This window comes from Dermacentor variabilis, chromosome 3 (genome assembly GCF_050947875.1).
Source record: "Dermacentor variabilis isolate Ectoservices chromosome 3, ASM5094787v1, whole genome shotgun sequence".
Lineage (NCBI taxonomy): Eukaryota > Metazoa > Arthropoda > Arachnida > Ixodida > Ixodidae > Dermacentor > Dermacentor variabilis.
This window is the reverse complement of record NC_134570.1, coordinates 71,059,338-71,072,465: the sequence shown is the minus strand read 5'-3', so window position 1 is coordinate 71,072,465 and position 13,128 is coordinate 71,059,338. Positions and strand designations below refer to the sequence as shown.

Below are 13,128 nucleotides of genomic sequence, written 5' to 3'. Positions count from 1 at the left end.
GATATCTCGGCTCGACGCTGTTTGTCGTCGTTGTCCAGACTCGTCCACGACAACGCAGTCGCGTCGGACTCGGTCATCCCGATATCTGGCTCGACCCGGTCTCGTCGGGTTCATGTAAATGTGGCCTTTGTCGTGCTAGTCGTGCAGTGGTCGGTGTGCACCATCACTCATCACTGACACCCGCACAGTAGACAAGAGGAGAGCTCAGGAGGTCACCGTGGACGAAATGTTGCGTTTTGGTATAGTTTGCAGCAGTTCGAGTAGCAGATGCAGAGCCAACTTGCCACGCCGCAAAGGAAAACACAGATCAGACATACATCGCAGAGCGTTAATTATAATAGCGACGAGCGTCATTAGAAGTTACATTCTTGTACAAAAACCAAACATCGCTGAACGCGCCTCTGGCGGCTACTTTTTAAAAACTCCTTATTGGCCGTGTGAGACGACCACAACTTCTTTGAGGTAGAACTCCCTTAGGAAGTCTCGCGCTCCCTTATCCTAAAGGAGTTCGTGGGTAGTGGGTGCTTGTGGGACACAGTCATAATTAAAAGGCGTCGCTCGCTGTTTATTTGCTTGTTCGCGTGTCTGTTTGTGGCGCGCATACGCATGGTGCTTTGTATGGCGGGGAGCGTCCGCAATATGTTTGCACCCTGGACCCCCGTCCCCTCCTTCAGTTCTTTTCCATTTGTCCTGAGCGCATTCTCTCTAGTACTGTGGTCAAATCCATGCCGGTCGATGTGGCACTTGCGTGCGTCTCTTCTCGTCTTCTGAACTCCTTTCTTTCCTTCTCCGATTCCTCTGTGACTCCCCCTCCCCCTCTCCTCGTATCCTGTCTCGGCTTCGTAGATCGAGCCGGTTCGTTCTCCGGGGGGAAGAAGGTTGCTGCTAGCTTCTTTTTCTTTCCTTCCCCCCTTCCTCTTTGTGCACGGGCAGTCACGGAGGCGTGTCGGCGCGCGCGCGCGCGGTAATTGCTGCCTTCTTTGCTCGAGCACGAGGCTGGGTCTCTTTCTTTTAGTTCTTTTTTTTTGGCTGTTCCTGCGTTGCGAGAAAGGAAAGCAAGCGCTGGGGGCCACGACTGTTTTGGAGCACTCTCCACGATCCCCATGTGCCCTCGTGCCCTCTTCATACTCGCGGTCGTCGCGAGAGCAGCTGGCAGTGAGCGACGCGATGGGATTAAGTACGCACCGTCGTACGGTGCGCGTGCGCGCGCGCGCGCGCGTGTGTGTGTGTGTGTGTGTGTGTGTGTGTGTGTGTGTGTGTGTGTGTGTGTGTGTGTGTGTGTGTGTGTGTGTGTGTGTGTGTGTCGTGATTAGGAAGGATGACGACGATTCGCGAGGCGCGAGTGGGGGACACTTCGCGGTCCTGACCCTTCGCTAAAGGAGCGCGGTAAAAGCGGGAGGGGTGCTTAATGCGAGGCGTATCCACTCCGTTAGTCGCGGAGAGGAGCGGATTTGTGTCCTTTCCTTGGGTTCCTGCAACAGAATGAATGTGGAGAGGCCGCGTCTGGGTAGTAGTGCGCATTTGTACGCGGGAGACTCGCTTTCGGGTGGAAGGCGGGAACGCTTATACGGTGGCGCCACCGCGCACCGTTTCACCTAGGGCCCTCTTGTTACGGCGCAAATGTCCGGCAGGCTGGAATTATCCATCGTCTCTTTAGCTGGGCGAGATGGCATATTAATTATCTGACCATTGCAGCTGGCACGCTGCGCTTGCGTTAAACGCAGCAGCGAGAAGAATGTGTTCATACGACAGCCTATGATTTAAAGCTAGACTGCTGCCAAAAAACGAGGAATGGCTCGGCTGCTTAGCACGGCGTCCCTCACCGCCCGCTGTGCAAGTTCTGGTCGTAACTTAAACCTTACGTTATGCGCAGCTTGGCATCTAAGTGAAGAGAAGCGGTTAATTGGATGCTATAAGTGTGCGCATTTCATTCCTTTGTACTTGGCGTAAAGGAACTTGACGTGCGCGCACGCGCTTTCGCGCACCCATGCCACACAATGTTATACACGTGTACAAATGTCTAGATGGCGCTGGCACGATAGAAATATACGTTTATCAAACGTAATCTAGATGGCGCTGGCACGATAGAGATATACGTTTATCAAACGTCTAGATGTACTGATCATACACTATGTATAATAATATATTATATATATAGATATATTAAACGCATAGATATAACAACATTATGAGGACCAGATGGTCACAACCAACGACAGGTCAACAAGCATGCGTCGTTCCATTCATTGTTATGAATACGAATTCAAACAAAATTTAATTATTGTGGCCTTATGGTTAGGACATAGGGCTGCTGTGCTGGGAGACCGAGGTTCGATGCCAGCATCGACCGCATTAGGATTCTTTTTCCTTTCCCTCTTATTATTATTATTTTTTAACTTGGTGAGCTATTCCACAATACAGCAGGCAGCACCCAGCATCCATGGTCACTACAGTCCGTGAGGATTCGCAAAGAAAACCTTGCTTTAAACGGCGACAAGGAGACGAGACATTTCTCTCGTTTCTCGCATCTTTGAGTTACAACGTAATCTTCGTTTTTCACGCTGCTTTCCTTCCTCCTTTCTTTTTTTAATGCAATTTGACTGCGCTCAAACAAGAGACCGGCGAGGCGCAGTCTGCTTAATAAATACGAGCACTGGCATATCCACCGACACCGCTCAAGTTTGTTTGTTTCATTGCGTTCGCTCGCCAATACGCTACAGCCAGGCGCCGCGCTGCATGTGCAAACGAGCAACGTGCTCGCGCGCGTGCTTAGATAATATCGCCGCAGATAACAACGCCACTCTGCGCAGGTTATACGACGCTATATACATAAACTGAAGAGCCCGTAATCTCCCCCCCCCCCCCCCCCGTGTCGTTCCCTCTCAGCCCTCCCCGCTTTTATTACAAGCAGTGACGTAAGAGAAAGAAAAAAAAAACGATGTAACATATGTCCACACCTTCTCGACACTTTACTGCGAGGCACCGTAATCGCGAGCGTGTCGAAGGGCGCCATGCGCGCGGATCCCGACGCTTCCCTGCGTGTACACTTATAGCCGCCGGCGAGAGTTTGAATGCTCACATAGTGCAACCGCGTTTCTCTCGACATGCAACGGTCGAAAAAAGTGCGCGTACGCACGCAAGCCGCTCTCGGGCCCCTGGGGCGTCTTTAGGCTCACGCGGAGCGCATTCATTAATTAATTAGTAGCTGGCGAGGGGGGCTTCGACGATGCAGCTGCAGCCTCATCGGCCGCTTGCGCCGCCTGTATTGTCCCCGGCGCTGCTGGCGGGCGGGCGGGTGGGCGTACTCGTTCGCGTGTCGAGAGTGTTCGTGCACGTTTGTTTGTTTGTTTGCTTTTGTTGTCAAATAGGCTCTCGCTTTGTGTTGTTTAGCTAGAGCTCGCGCGTGCGCATCGCACCTGACGCGAGGCGCGTGTGGTAATGTATACGCATTGTCTGCCGGGCCTGTTTAGAGCGCACCCCGGGTATTAATGCTTTGTTTTTTTACTGCCTCCAGTGGCAGCGTGTCTGTCGGCCCATTTAGGCTTACGCGCGCTTGCGCGTTCGTCTAAGGCAGACCTCTGCCCCTTCGTTCGGTCGATCATTCGGGCTTTATTAGTATTTATTTCTTTATTTTTGTCGACACCCGACGTTATTGCCTCACCTGCAGCGCTGCAACACTTGGGGGGATTTTTTTTATTCGCACTCGTTCGCGCTTTGTTTTATTGCGCGCCCGTGTATGAGGCGGTGTCTACACTATAAAAGCGCGAGCGATGTTGAGGGCCAGCTCGTAAAACATGCGCGCGCTCTGCTTCCGTGCGAAGCCACTTTGCGTTTTTCTATCGTCTCGAGCGTGTAGTCGTGGACGCGTTCGGTTATCGAGAGTCGGGTTGGGAGCTACGCGACGGGTTGCAGAACGGAGGCGTGCTGAGAACGAAGCGGGGCGCAACCCCCCTCCCCCCCCCGCCATTGTTTCCCGGGCGACGTTCAACGTGCTGACGTGACGAGATTAATCGCCGCCTCGCGCCGATCCAGCGATTTCAGAGACGCGTACGTAACGCAATGTCGAACGGCTAGGAGGTAAAGCAGGGAAAACCGCTTGTTATGGCGCCCGCCGGGATGTAAATGCATTTCTGGTTGCCTAGTTTCTCTTTGTTAGAGCTGCCGGAGGTTTCCTGAACGATTGGTGTATAGACATCTTCACCTGAAGGCTACATACGCCGCGTACTACATTACGCATACAAAGCTTTGCTATAGGTAACATCGCCAGGTAAAGTATACGCAATATTGACGTTATATGATATGAAACCTGTGAAGATTGTGAAACTCTGGAGCTTCTCGAATCACCGGTGTACATGAAAGTGTTCCACGAGCGCAACAAATAAATCTAACTTGGCTTATATTGACTTTGGAAGCTCGATCGTCGCTCAGAAGCGAGTTTGGTGTTTTCTTCTCTTAAGGCTAATATGCATAATGATCCGAGTGTACACATGTCGGATGAACGCGCTGTGTTATACGCAATGTCCGCAGGATGCAGTTGCTATCCGTTGCTTTCTCGTTTTCTCTTTCTTGCATTGCTGTCCACGTGTCATTCTTTGTTTTTCTTTTAGCTCAAGCAGTGCCTAATGGTTTGGAAGAAGCGTGTGCTCATAATGATGACCTCAATTTCTGATACACTGATGCGATGCTCGCAAAACGCCTATGTATAGCGGCACTGCATGCGTGGCTTAACTGGCGAATCAACTGTACGAATAGAAACGTATCTGACGTAATATAGACGGAACAATTGTGTATAGAACACTTGCACATTAGGTAATTCTGTGTAGTGTTGATGTTGAGTCCTTGAAACGTGGCACATACTTTATATCGCTAGAAACACCCGGCTTGTCCGCAGGCGTATTACCGTTTACGGAATACTGCATTGCAGGAGCCGTGGACGGTGGTGGTAACGCTAGTAGCGACATCTTCTATCGCTTTGTCCAACCACAATGCGTGAAAAACATTTTAACGCGACGCGTTAAGGGCCCCGTGTCGTAGAAAATCCGGCGTCGGCGGCCGGCGTGCAGCGTTGGACGTCGCTTTGTCAAAAAGAATTTCGAACCAAATTCCGTACGACACATACCCAACCACTCTTCTACCACCAAAGTTGCTCATACCTTGTCTTTGATTCTTTACAAAGTTATCCCTCAGAATATTTAGAGCGGCAGCCCACAAACAAATGTATCGAAAAACGACAACAACAGCGCGTATCCTTTATTTTAGCTATTCTCAGACCGAAATATTGAAAGTGCGAAACAATAACAGGAGATTGACCCACGCAAGAGGCCGCGTTTCTACCAGAAAGCTTGCCTTTGTGCATAGCGTTCGCCGCCAGCGTTTCCCGGTAAACGTTTGCGGTTACATAAGCTGCAGTTGCCGGGAAGCATGAAAAGCAGTAAGGAGTCTTTGAATGCTATCGCGTTACTCCCCCGCGCCGGCCTCTCCCGCTGCGACCGCTCCTTTCTCCTGCGCTTGCGCGTCGGCTGCTACAGCACGGCCGCCCGATTGCACAGACTGCACGGAACTGGCAGCCCCGCATGTGTGGAATGCGGCGAAGAAGAGACTCTCGAGCACCTCCTGTTGCATTGCCCATCCTTTGATGTTGAGCGCACTGCGCTTTGTGCCTCGTATCGTCGCGTGGGTCTGCCTTGCGACACGGAGGGAGCCCTTCTGTTTCCCGCAGCGCACGCCTCTATCGTCAAAAGAGTGCTTGCTGCCCTCCTTGACTTTTGCTGCGAAACGCAGCTGAGAGCGCGGCTATAAGCCCCGCATCGCTCCTTCTTCAACCTTGTCCCTTTTTTTTTTTTACCGCTTTCTTTCCTTCTCTTCCTGATCCTTTTCTCCCCACCCCCCTTACCCTGTGCAGTGCTGTTGAGGTGTCCTCCTTTGAGAGACAGTTACGGCACTGCACTTCTCTCTTCTTTTCTTCTAAAAATCACTACACACACGCTATCGCGTTACACTCTTGAAGGTCATGCTTAAGCGTCCTCCAATTTTTGTTTTGTTTTATTACATGGGTGCTATCATGGGGAAAAAAAAAAGAAAAAGACGTAGCGCACGTTGCCGATTAGGTCGCCGCCGACGTTTTACACAATGCAGGCCGGAAGAGTGTGTTTGGTTATTGCAACAATTGGTGTGTTATTCGAGGTTCAGTTGTGCACCACGAGATGGCGCCACCAACGCGACCGCACGCGCAAACCTCTTCGGTAACCCGCTAATCCGTAAACTGAAGTACGTTTACGGACGAGCTAAAGCTCGCTAGTGTGGGTGTGCGTGCGCGTGTGTGCGTGAATTAATGGTTTTTACTTCTTTTGCGCAGAGTACGATCAAGAGCCGGGAACCGGAGACGCGACCGTCGTCTCCGGAGCTCCTGCTCAACTCCAAGATCAACTGCAACGACAAGCACCCGCCGGCCTCCTCACCCACGCCTCCGAGGACCAAGACCAAGCCTGCCAGGACGAGCCTAAACAAGGCGAGCGTCATTAGTCATTCATTAGTTTGCGGCAGGGAATGCTAGAGGGAACTCTGGCGCTACTGTCCACAGGAACAGTCGCAGGTATACCGGCTCAGCCAGGAAGAGAATTAGCACATGGATTTAGCCAAACTTTGACCTTCTAACTCTAAGCGGCTTTGCGGCCTTGCGAATCGAACATTTCGGCGTTGCCTTTCAACAACAACTCGCGTTATAAATGCAACAACTTGCAGTGTTTTATGCACAATACACATATACCATTCTCACACGTTTAGATGAATACGGCTGCTTGTAAATTAGGGATGTAGAGTGTAATAAATAAAACCAAGAGAACTGCGGAAGCCACAAGCACGAAGTGGAGGTTAGAGAAGCCTATCTATTGCCCACCATGGTGCATCATTACCCGTCTTATCATAACAACCGCAGCGCCAGTTTTCCCGCTAGTAATTTTAGTGCGAAACTTTATGATTTGTGTGGTTCGGACGGAATCGCCCGCGCGCGTGAACCAAACGGCGCTTGGGCCTAAGATCTTGTGGCCGACACTTGTTGCCTGCCTGAATGCTGCTTTCACAATGTTTTCTGAAAGGCCATTGATCGTGGCTTGTTTCATCCGTAGTTCGATTCGCTCAGTCTAGTCTTGGCTTCGGCCTTAGCACTGATTGTATTGAAATGTTGGGGAATATCTGAACGAAGTTCATTGAAAGGTGGTTTATGAACTCGGTATAATGTCGGTAGAAGTTCCGTAAAGGGCAAGTGACACGGCAGCCCTTCGGTTGCAGTGGCATTTGCGCTAACTCGGGGAAGGATCCAGCCATTGCCATTTTGATCGCGTATTAATACTTGGGAGTAAAATAACCGAGTGATATTATTTCAGTTGAGTTTCTTGAACATATAGCAGTGATTTGACATTTGAACACATTGTATGCCTATGATCTTTGGACGTGCTGTACATGGTTTCGCTCGAGAGGCAAGGAAGAGTGAATTTGCATATGACATCTTTAGTGGCATGTATGTTCGTTGGGCTTGAGACCTCGCCCTTGGCGGTATTCATACCGTGCGAATTGAACCCGTCTACAGGGCATGTTGACAGGTAACCAGCGTGAAGGTTGGTTCTTCTTATTTTTGGCGTTCCTTCTGGACAAAAGGTGCTTCACCGGCGAGCGTGCAGCTATGTAATGCGATCCTGGCTTCGTCGTCTTTTATACGCCAGAAGAGCTGGCGACAGAATTGCGAATAGATAATTGACAGCGCCTACGTGTCGCCTTTTCGAGACCCAAAGCTGACAAACGAAACGAGTTCAGGAATCCGAAACTGCAGTGGTTCGTCGGCCATGTTTGAAGTCTCTAAACGCCAAAGTCAATGTTAGTGTGCCTCCCGCGAAGCGACCACTTCACCAGCGCCCGCCTGGACGACGACGGGGCCAGGTGCTGCCTATGGACGGGCAAACAAAGAAGCTCCCTCCCTTCGAAGTGACAACAACCGCGGCATCCTTTGGAGGCGGTTGCGGCGGCCAAGACGGGATTCGTTAAATCGCTACAAGCTGGTCGTTACGGAGAGCCCACTAATTCCTGCAAATAGTTAACGCCGACGACTTCCGCGAGAACATCGTCGACCCCTGTTTCGCGTGCAATTGCATCTTCATTGTATCGTAGGCAGGCTCGAAGGTTTGGCATCAGAGGCGAAGCCCGGCTGGGTGGTTCACACCATGGGCGCGACTTAGCGAGCAGTGCGACAATTCAAATTGGCAGGGAGAAGGACATAGAATTCGCCTGGTCGAGCGAAACAGTGAAATCAACTTCTTAAAAGCAGAGCTCGAGTGTTGTGCAGGGTGCTCACATTCCTTGTGAATTTAAAATGTAAATTTATACATATAACTCGTACATAAACTTCCTCGTCGTTTGGACGTCGCTCGGGACTTCTCTCTCTTTCGCCCGGCGCCTGGCACGGGCACCAGTCATGGAACCTTTGTGGCCGGTCGGATCCCCAACTTCACTACGGTCTGTAGAGATAGCACTCCGTAAGGCGCATGGCAAGATCTGTTGTTGCGTCTGCCGCTCTACTGTTTCTTTTCCCGCTTGACAGACGTTATCAGTCTGTTGTGCTTCTTTTATGGCCTACAGCTGAAATTACGGCAACGTTAATTGTTTGGTGAAGCAATCAGGCTGTAGAAAGGTATCATAACCGTCGACTTTCTTATGTAAATGAGGCCTTATGTGTCCCCCTTTTAGCGGCAGGACGCGCAAGTGGTCACGTTGCCATAGAGGGAGTACAGTCGCATCAACTGGAGAGTTTGCACGAGCTGAAAAACTTTGCTGCGCCCGTACTTGATGTGAATAGTCTCATGTAGTAATCCAATTTCCAGTAGCAAGCCACCACCATGCAGTGCAATTACGTAGAAAGATGATTGTCGGACAGCAGGCCGCTGTTTTTGCATTCGTGATTCAAAAACTGCAGTTGAGGACTTTTTTCTTTAAACTTTCAGAGTAAGAAGTTTCTGACAGGGTGTCTAAAACACTGGCCCTTGGAGAAAGAAATGTCAATACGAAACGAGAATTGGAACAAGGCGGCTATAGTGAAACTCTTTGGCCAGAATAAACTGCTAATGTAGTTATGTCGTGTAGCGTGTACAGTTGTGTTACGTGTAAAAAGAAGAATGCAGAAAACAGCTGTCGTGTGCCCCCTACTCCTCCCGCTATTGGCGCCTGTTTTCAGTCGCGATAAATGTATCATTAGGAGAGCCGGCGGCAAGCACAAAGTACTGCAAACACCGGTCGCCTTAGTGTACTCTCTATAAGCACGATAGCTACAGAGCGATCACTTATCGCACTCGTTCGCCGTCCTTGCTCCGCCACCATTAGCATTCGGAAGTCATCGCGGCGATCAATTCTCCGGCTCGCCCCAATAGCCCGTTCCTCTGGTGCAGCCCCCAGTCGATGTTAGTAATCTTCGCAGGCGTTGACGCGTTTAATGCTAGCCGCTCGCGCTGATTCTGCGTCGGCCCGTAACGTTAGTTTCGCGTGCGTAATTGCATTTTGCTGCGCCGGCACGACCGGCTGAGCAACGCTTGTACGCCGTGCGGTTCCCCAGGAGCGGTTGTGCGTCTCCCCGACCGCTGAGCGGCCGAGGCCTCGGGCTCATCTTAACGACGTGCTCGGGAAAAAGAACACACATTATTAAGCTTCCTAATGCGGATACGGGGGGGGGGAGGCGCAACAACCACCCCTTTGCAGCCGCCCCCCTCCCTCCTTCCCACTCCGTTTGAAGAACTGCACGGAAACGGACCTAAGCAAACATTTCCCCGTTGGAGTAGTAGGGGTGAGCACCGAATCTGTGCCCGCCTCGGGTGCAAGCTGCCCTCCTTTCCTCCTCTTTTCTTTCCGCCGCTCGTGCTTGCTGAAGTTGGGCAGCGAGGGCGAGCCCTCATTAGAAGCTCCTACGGCAAAGGTACCGGCACCAGCTGCTGTCCGAAGGGAGAATTAGCGGCGATTCGGCGCTTGCGTTGAGTGCCTTTGCGAGATCCTCGGCGCGGTTCGCGTTCTTCGCGCGAGAGCCGCTCCCTCCGGCGGGAGTAGGGGCCACTAAGAGCGCGAACCCGCTGTTCGGGAGCTGAGCTGGGCTATAGCTGAGCGGCGCTGGCGCCTCGCGTTCTCGTGCGGTTGTGGGGAAATGCAGCGAGAACGAGACCCCAGCGAGAGATTGAAGGGGAGAGAAAAGGGAAAGGAAAAGAGGAGCATCGGACAGACGGGTGATAGCGTTGTTTCTGCCTGCGGAGTCCATCTCGGGGAAAGAGCGCGGGGCGCGCGCGAGGAGGTTGTGGATGGCTAGGATGGGGCCTTGTTTCGGGACAAGATTCGTGGGGGAAAACTCGAGGAGGAGCCAGAGGGGTGCGTGTCAGATCGATGCTGCCGGCTTTGTCCGGAGGAATCTGCCCCATCTGCCGGCCGAGCCGGCAAGCTCGTTGTCCTCGATCGACGCTGCGTGTAAGAGAGCGGCCTTCTGTCGCCCTCTTCAGCCAGCGCGTGCGTGCGTGCGCCAGTATTGTCTCAATGTCTCCACGCCCACACGACCCCTTTTGTTCGGCTCGCGCGTAACCGAAACAGCGCCGGCCTCTCGTTCTCGCTCGCTCGGCCGGCTGCCTTTCGCTGGTGCGATTATAGCGCTTCTTGCTTTGCCGTTCGTTCCGCCATTGTTATCCCTCTCGAGCCTGGTGGTTTGTTGCGTGTGGTTGCTGGGTGTCGTTATTTCACGCGTAAGCTAGCTGCGATCTCTGGTGTGAAAGACAGCAAAAAAATAAACGAAAACCGAGAGAAGCCGGCCGCCAGCCCGAGGAGGCGCGCCGGGAAGGGCGCGGCCGGGGCTTTCTACTTCCCGCGGCCTGTTGCTGCTGCGGCTGCTGCTACTACTACTGCGGTTTGTCTTTCTCGTCGGCGTCTGTCGGCGGTGTGGAAACAAGCTTCTTCCTGGATTGCATTGGACTTGTTGTTTACGCATGCAGGGCGCGCGCGCGCCACTGAGAACGCCGCACGTACACCTCACCTTTCCAAACTTTTCTTAAGCCTGAGCGCTCGTACTCAGTTCTTCTTCCTCTTCCCTTACCGCGGTTTTGTTTCCCTTGCTTGTGGAGCTCTTCTGATTTTTTTTTTCGTTCAGTGTTTCTGGTTTGTCGGGCCTTATTACATAGTGGTGGGTGCACCTTATCGCTGCATGCGATTTAGTTCGTGCGCCGAGGTGATGGAGCAGCCCAGCTGCAGGAGCGAATCGATGCAAAGCACGGCACTAAAGAGGAACGGATAGTCGGTTGCGTGTGTGAAGGCAATTAGCTCTTCCTTTTCCTCCTCTTCACCCGTATACCCACCCGCCGTCTTCCGATGGAAAGCGTTGATTAACGTTCCTGTCCGCGGCGCTCTTCGCGGCCGGAGCACTGCTTTTTTATGGAGCGCACGCTCGATCAGCGGTGACTCTGATGGATGCCCCCCATTTTTCCTTTGATCCGAGCTGCAGTCGATTGAAATGTGGCTCCGTTCTTCGTCCTTTCGAGCGCCAGGGGCTTTGCCGACACCGCTTGCTTCGCGCATGTTAAATATATGAAGGCGCTTTCCATTGTCAACGCGTTTCTTTTTTTTTTTTTTTTTCCTGAGCCGCGGCACGTACATCGTCTTGTAGTGACGAAGGGGGTGGATTTCTTTCATCGATCCTCGACGGAGATGTCAGACATCGTCCCATGGAGGCTGACGCGTGTTCGTTTATCTGGTCGCATTAACGGCTATATTAATGAACAGAGCCTGCGACTGTTTCCACCGTCCGAGGACGAAGCAGTGGCTTCCGCTCTGTGAGTAGGGATCACCCTGTATTCGGTCTGGCCGCTGTATACTTTCGAATCCGTTATGTTGAAAGCAGTGTGAAAGGTCGTTGTATCTAATAATGCAAAGAATATGCTATGAGCGCGTATTGCTGCTACAATGTGGAATTGTTATATTGACGCAACTCTTGTACTATTACTTGCTTCTCCGGACTTTGAGCAGGAATACTTGTTCGTTTTGCTTTTAGCAAGTTTGACTGCATAAGTTTAACTTGCGTGCTCATGCTTAGCGCTTTCTCGAGAAGTAAAGGGGACAAGAAATCAGTTTGCAGCGAGGGTGTGTATTCCGTGCGTAGCGAAATAAGTATTTTGACGCTACAGCCCCCCAGCCCCATTCATCTCGCTGGTCCGGCGCTTAGGGCACTCTCAGTCTGTTCCACAGCCAGCTTCCGCCGTGGCCCGGAAGCGCCGTGCTTCCTTCCGTCTCGATGGCGTAGGCAGGCAGGCCGGCAGGCGTGGAAAACCGGGCGGTGTTGCGGCGCCGGTTTATTTTGCGAGCCTCTGTCACTCCGTGGCCTCTGTATACGCTTCCCCGTCTCGCTTCCGTTCTCGGCGGCGACGTTCTTCGCGCTCCTCGTCGACGCGTCTAGGAATTCGCGGCAGCCTCGTGCCTGCACGGCTGCGGCGGCGGCGGCTCTGTTTCGTGGCGCGCCGTTGCCTCCTTTTTCACCGTCACCGCAGACGCCGCATGTGCTAGTCGACGTCGCCGCTATTGCCTGCGCGCATCCCTCCCCACCTCTGTTTTCTGCCCCCCAGAACCCTCTCCCCCTGTCGCTCTCGCCTGCAGGCGCCGGCTAATTTGGTCCCTGGAACCGTTAAACGGGCGGCCTGGCACTCGTCAGGAGCTTCCCTCGTGCAAGCCGCCTACAAGCGCCGCGCTTTTATACTGGGCGTCAAGTGTAGTCCGTTCAGCGCGATGGAGCAGCAGCGGCAAAATTTCGCGCGTCAGATGCTTCTCAGTGGAGCGTTATTTGACATGGCGTTTACTGCCCCGTCGAGTGTGTGATCTTTTCGGCTGTCCACCGCATCTCCCTTGCAGTAGAGACACGCGAGGTCGTCACAGAGCAAGCCGCGTGCGAGATATGGGTTTTGAGCCTGTCGCGTGCCTACAGTCGGCCGCAGAAGTTTACGGGACACGAGTTCTGGACGAGTGTGGATTTCTGCGCTGTTACGCCGAAATGCGGCTTTTCCTGACAAATACTGTGTCCCGTAAACATTTGTGGCCGACTGCATACGTATGATCATTCATGCAATACTGGTA

General features: G+C 52.4%; 1 protein-coding gene across 5 annotated transcripts in view; it reads left to right on the top strand.

Moving 5' to 3' along the window:
• Positions 1-13,128, top strand: part of LOC142575859 (uncharacterized) — a 408,749-nt gene that overhangs the window by 183,898 nt on the left and 211,723 nt on the right. For all 5 annotated transcript variants that reach the window (XM_075685564.1, XM_075685567.1, XM_075685565.1 and 2 more), the window contains exon 2: positions 6,356-6,508. In XM_075685564.1, coding sequence (XP_075541679.1) covers positions 6,356-6,508 — 153 coding nt within the window. The remainder of the gene's footprint in view (positions 1-6,355; positions 6,509-13,128) is intronic.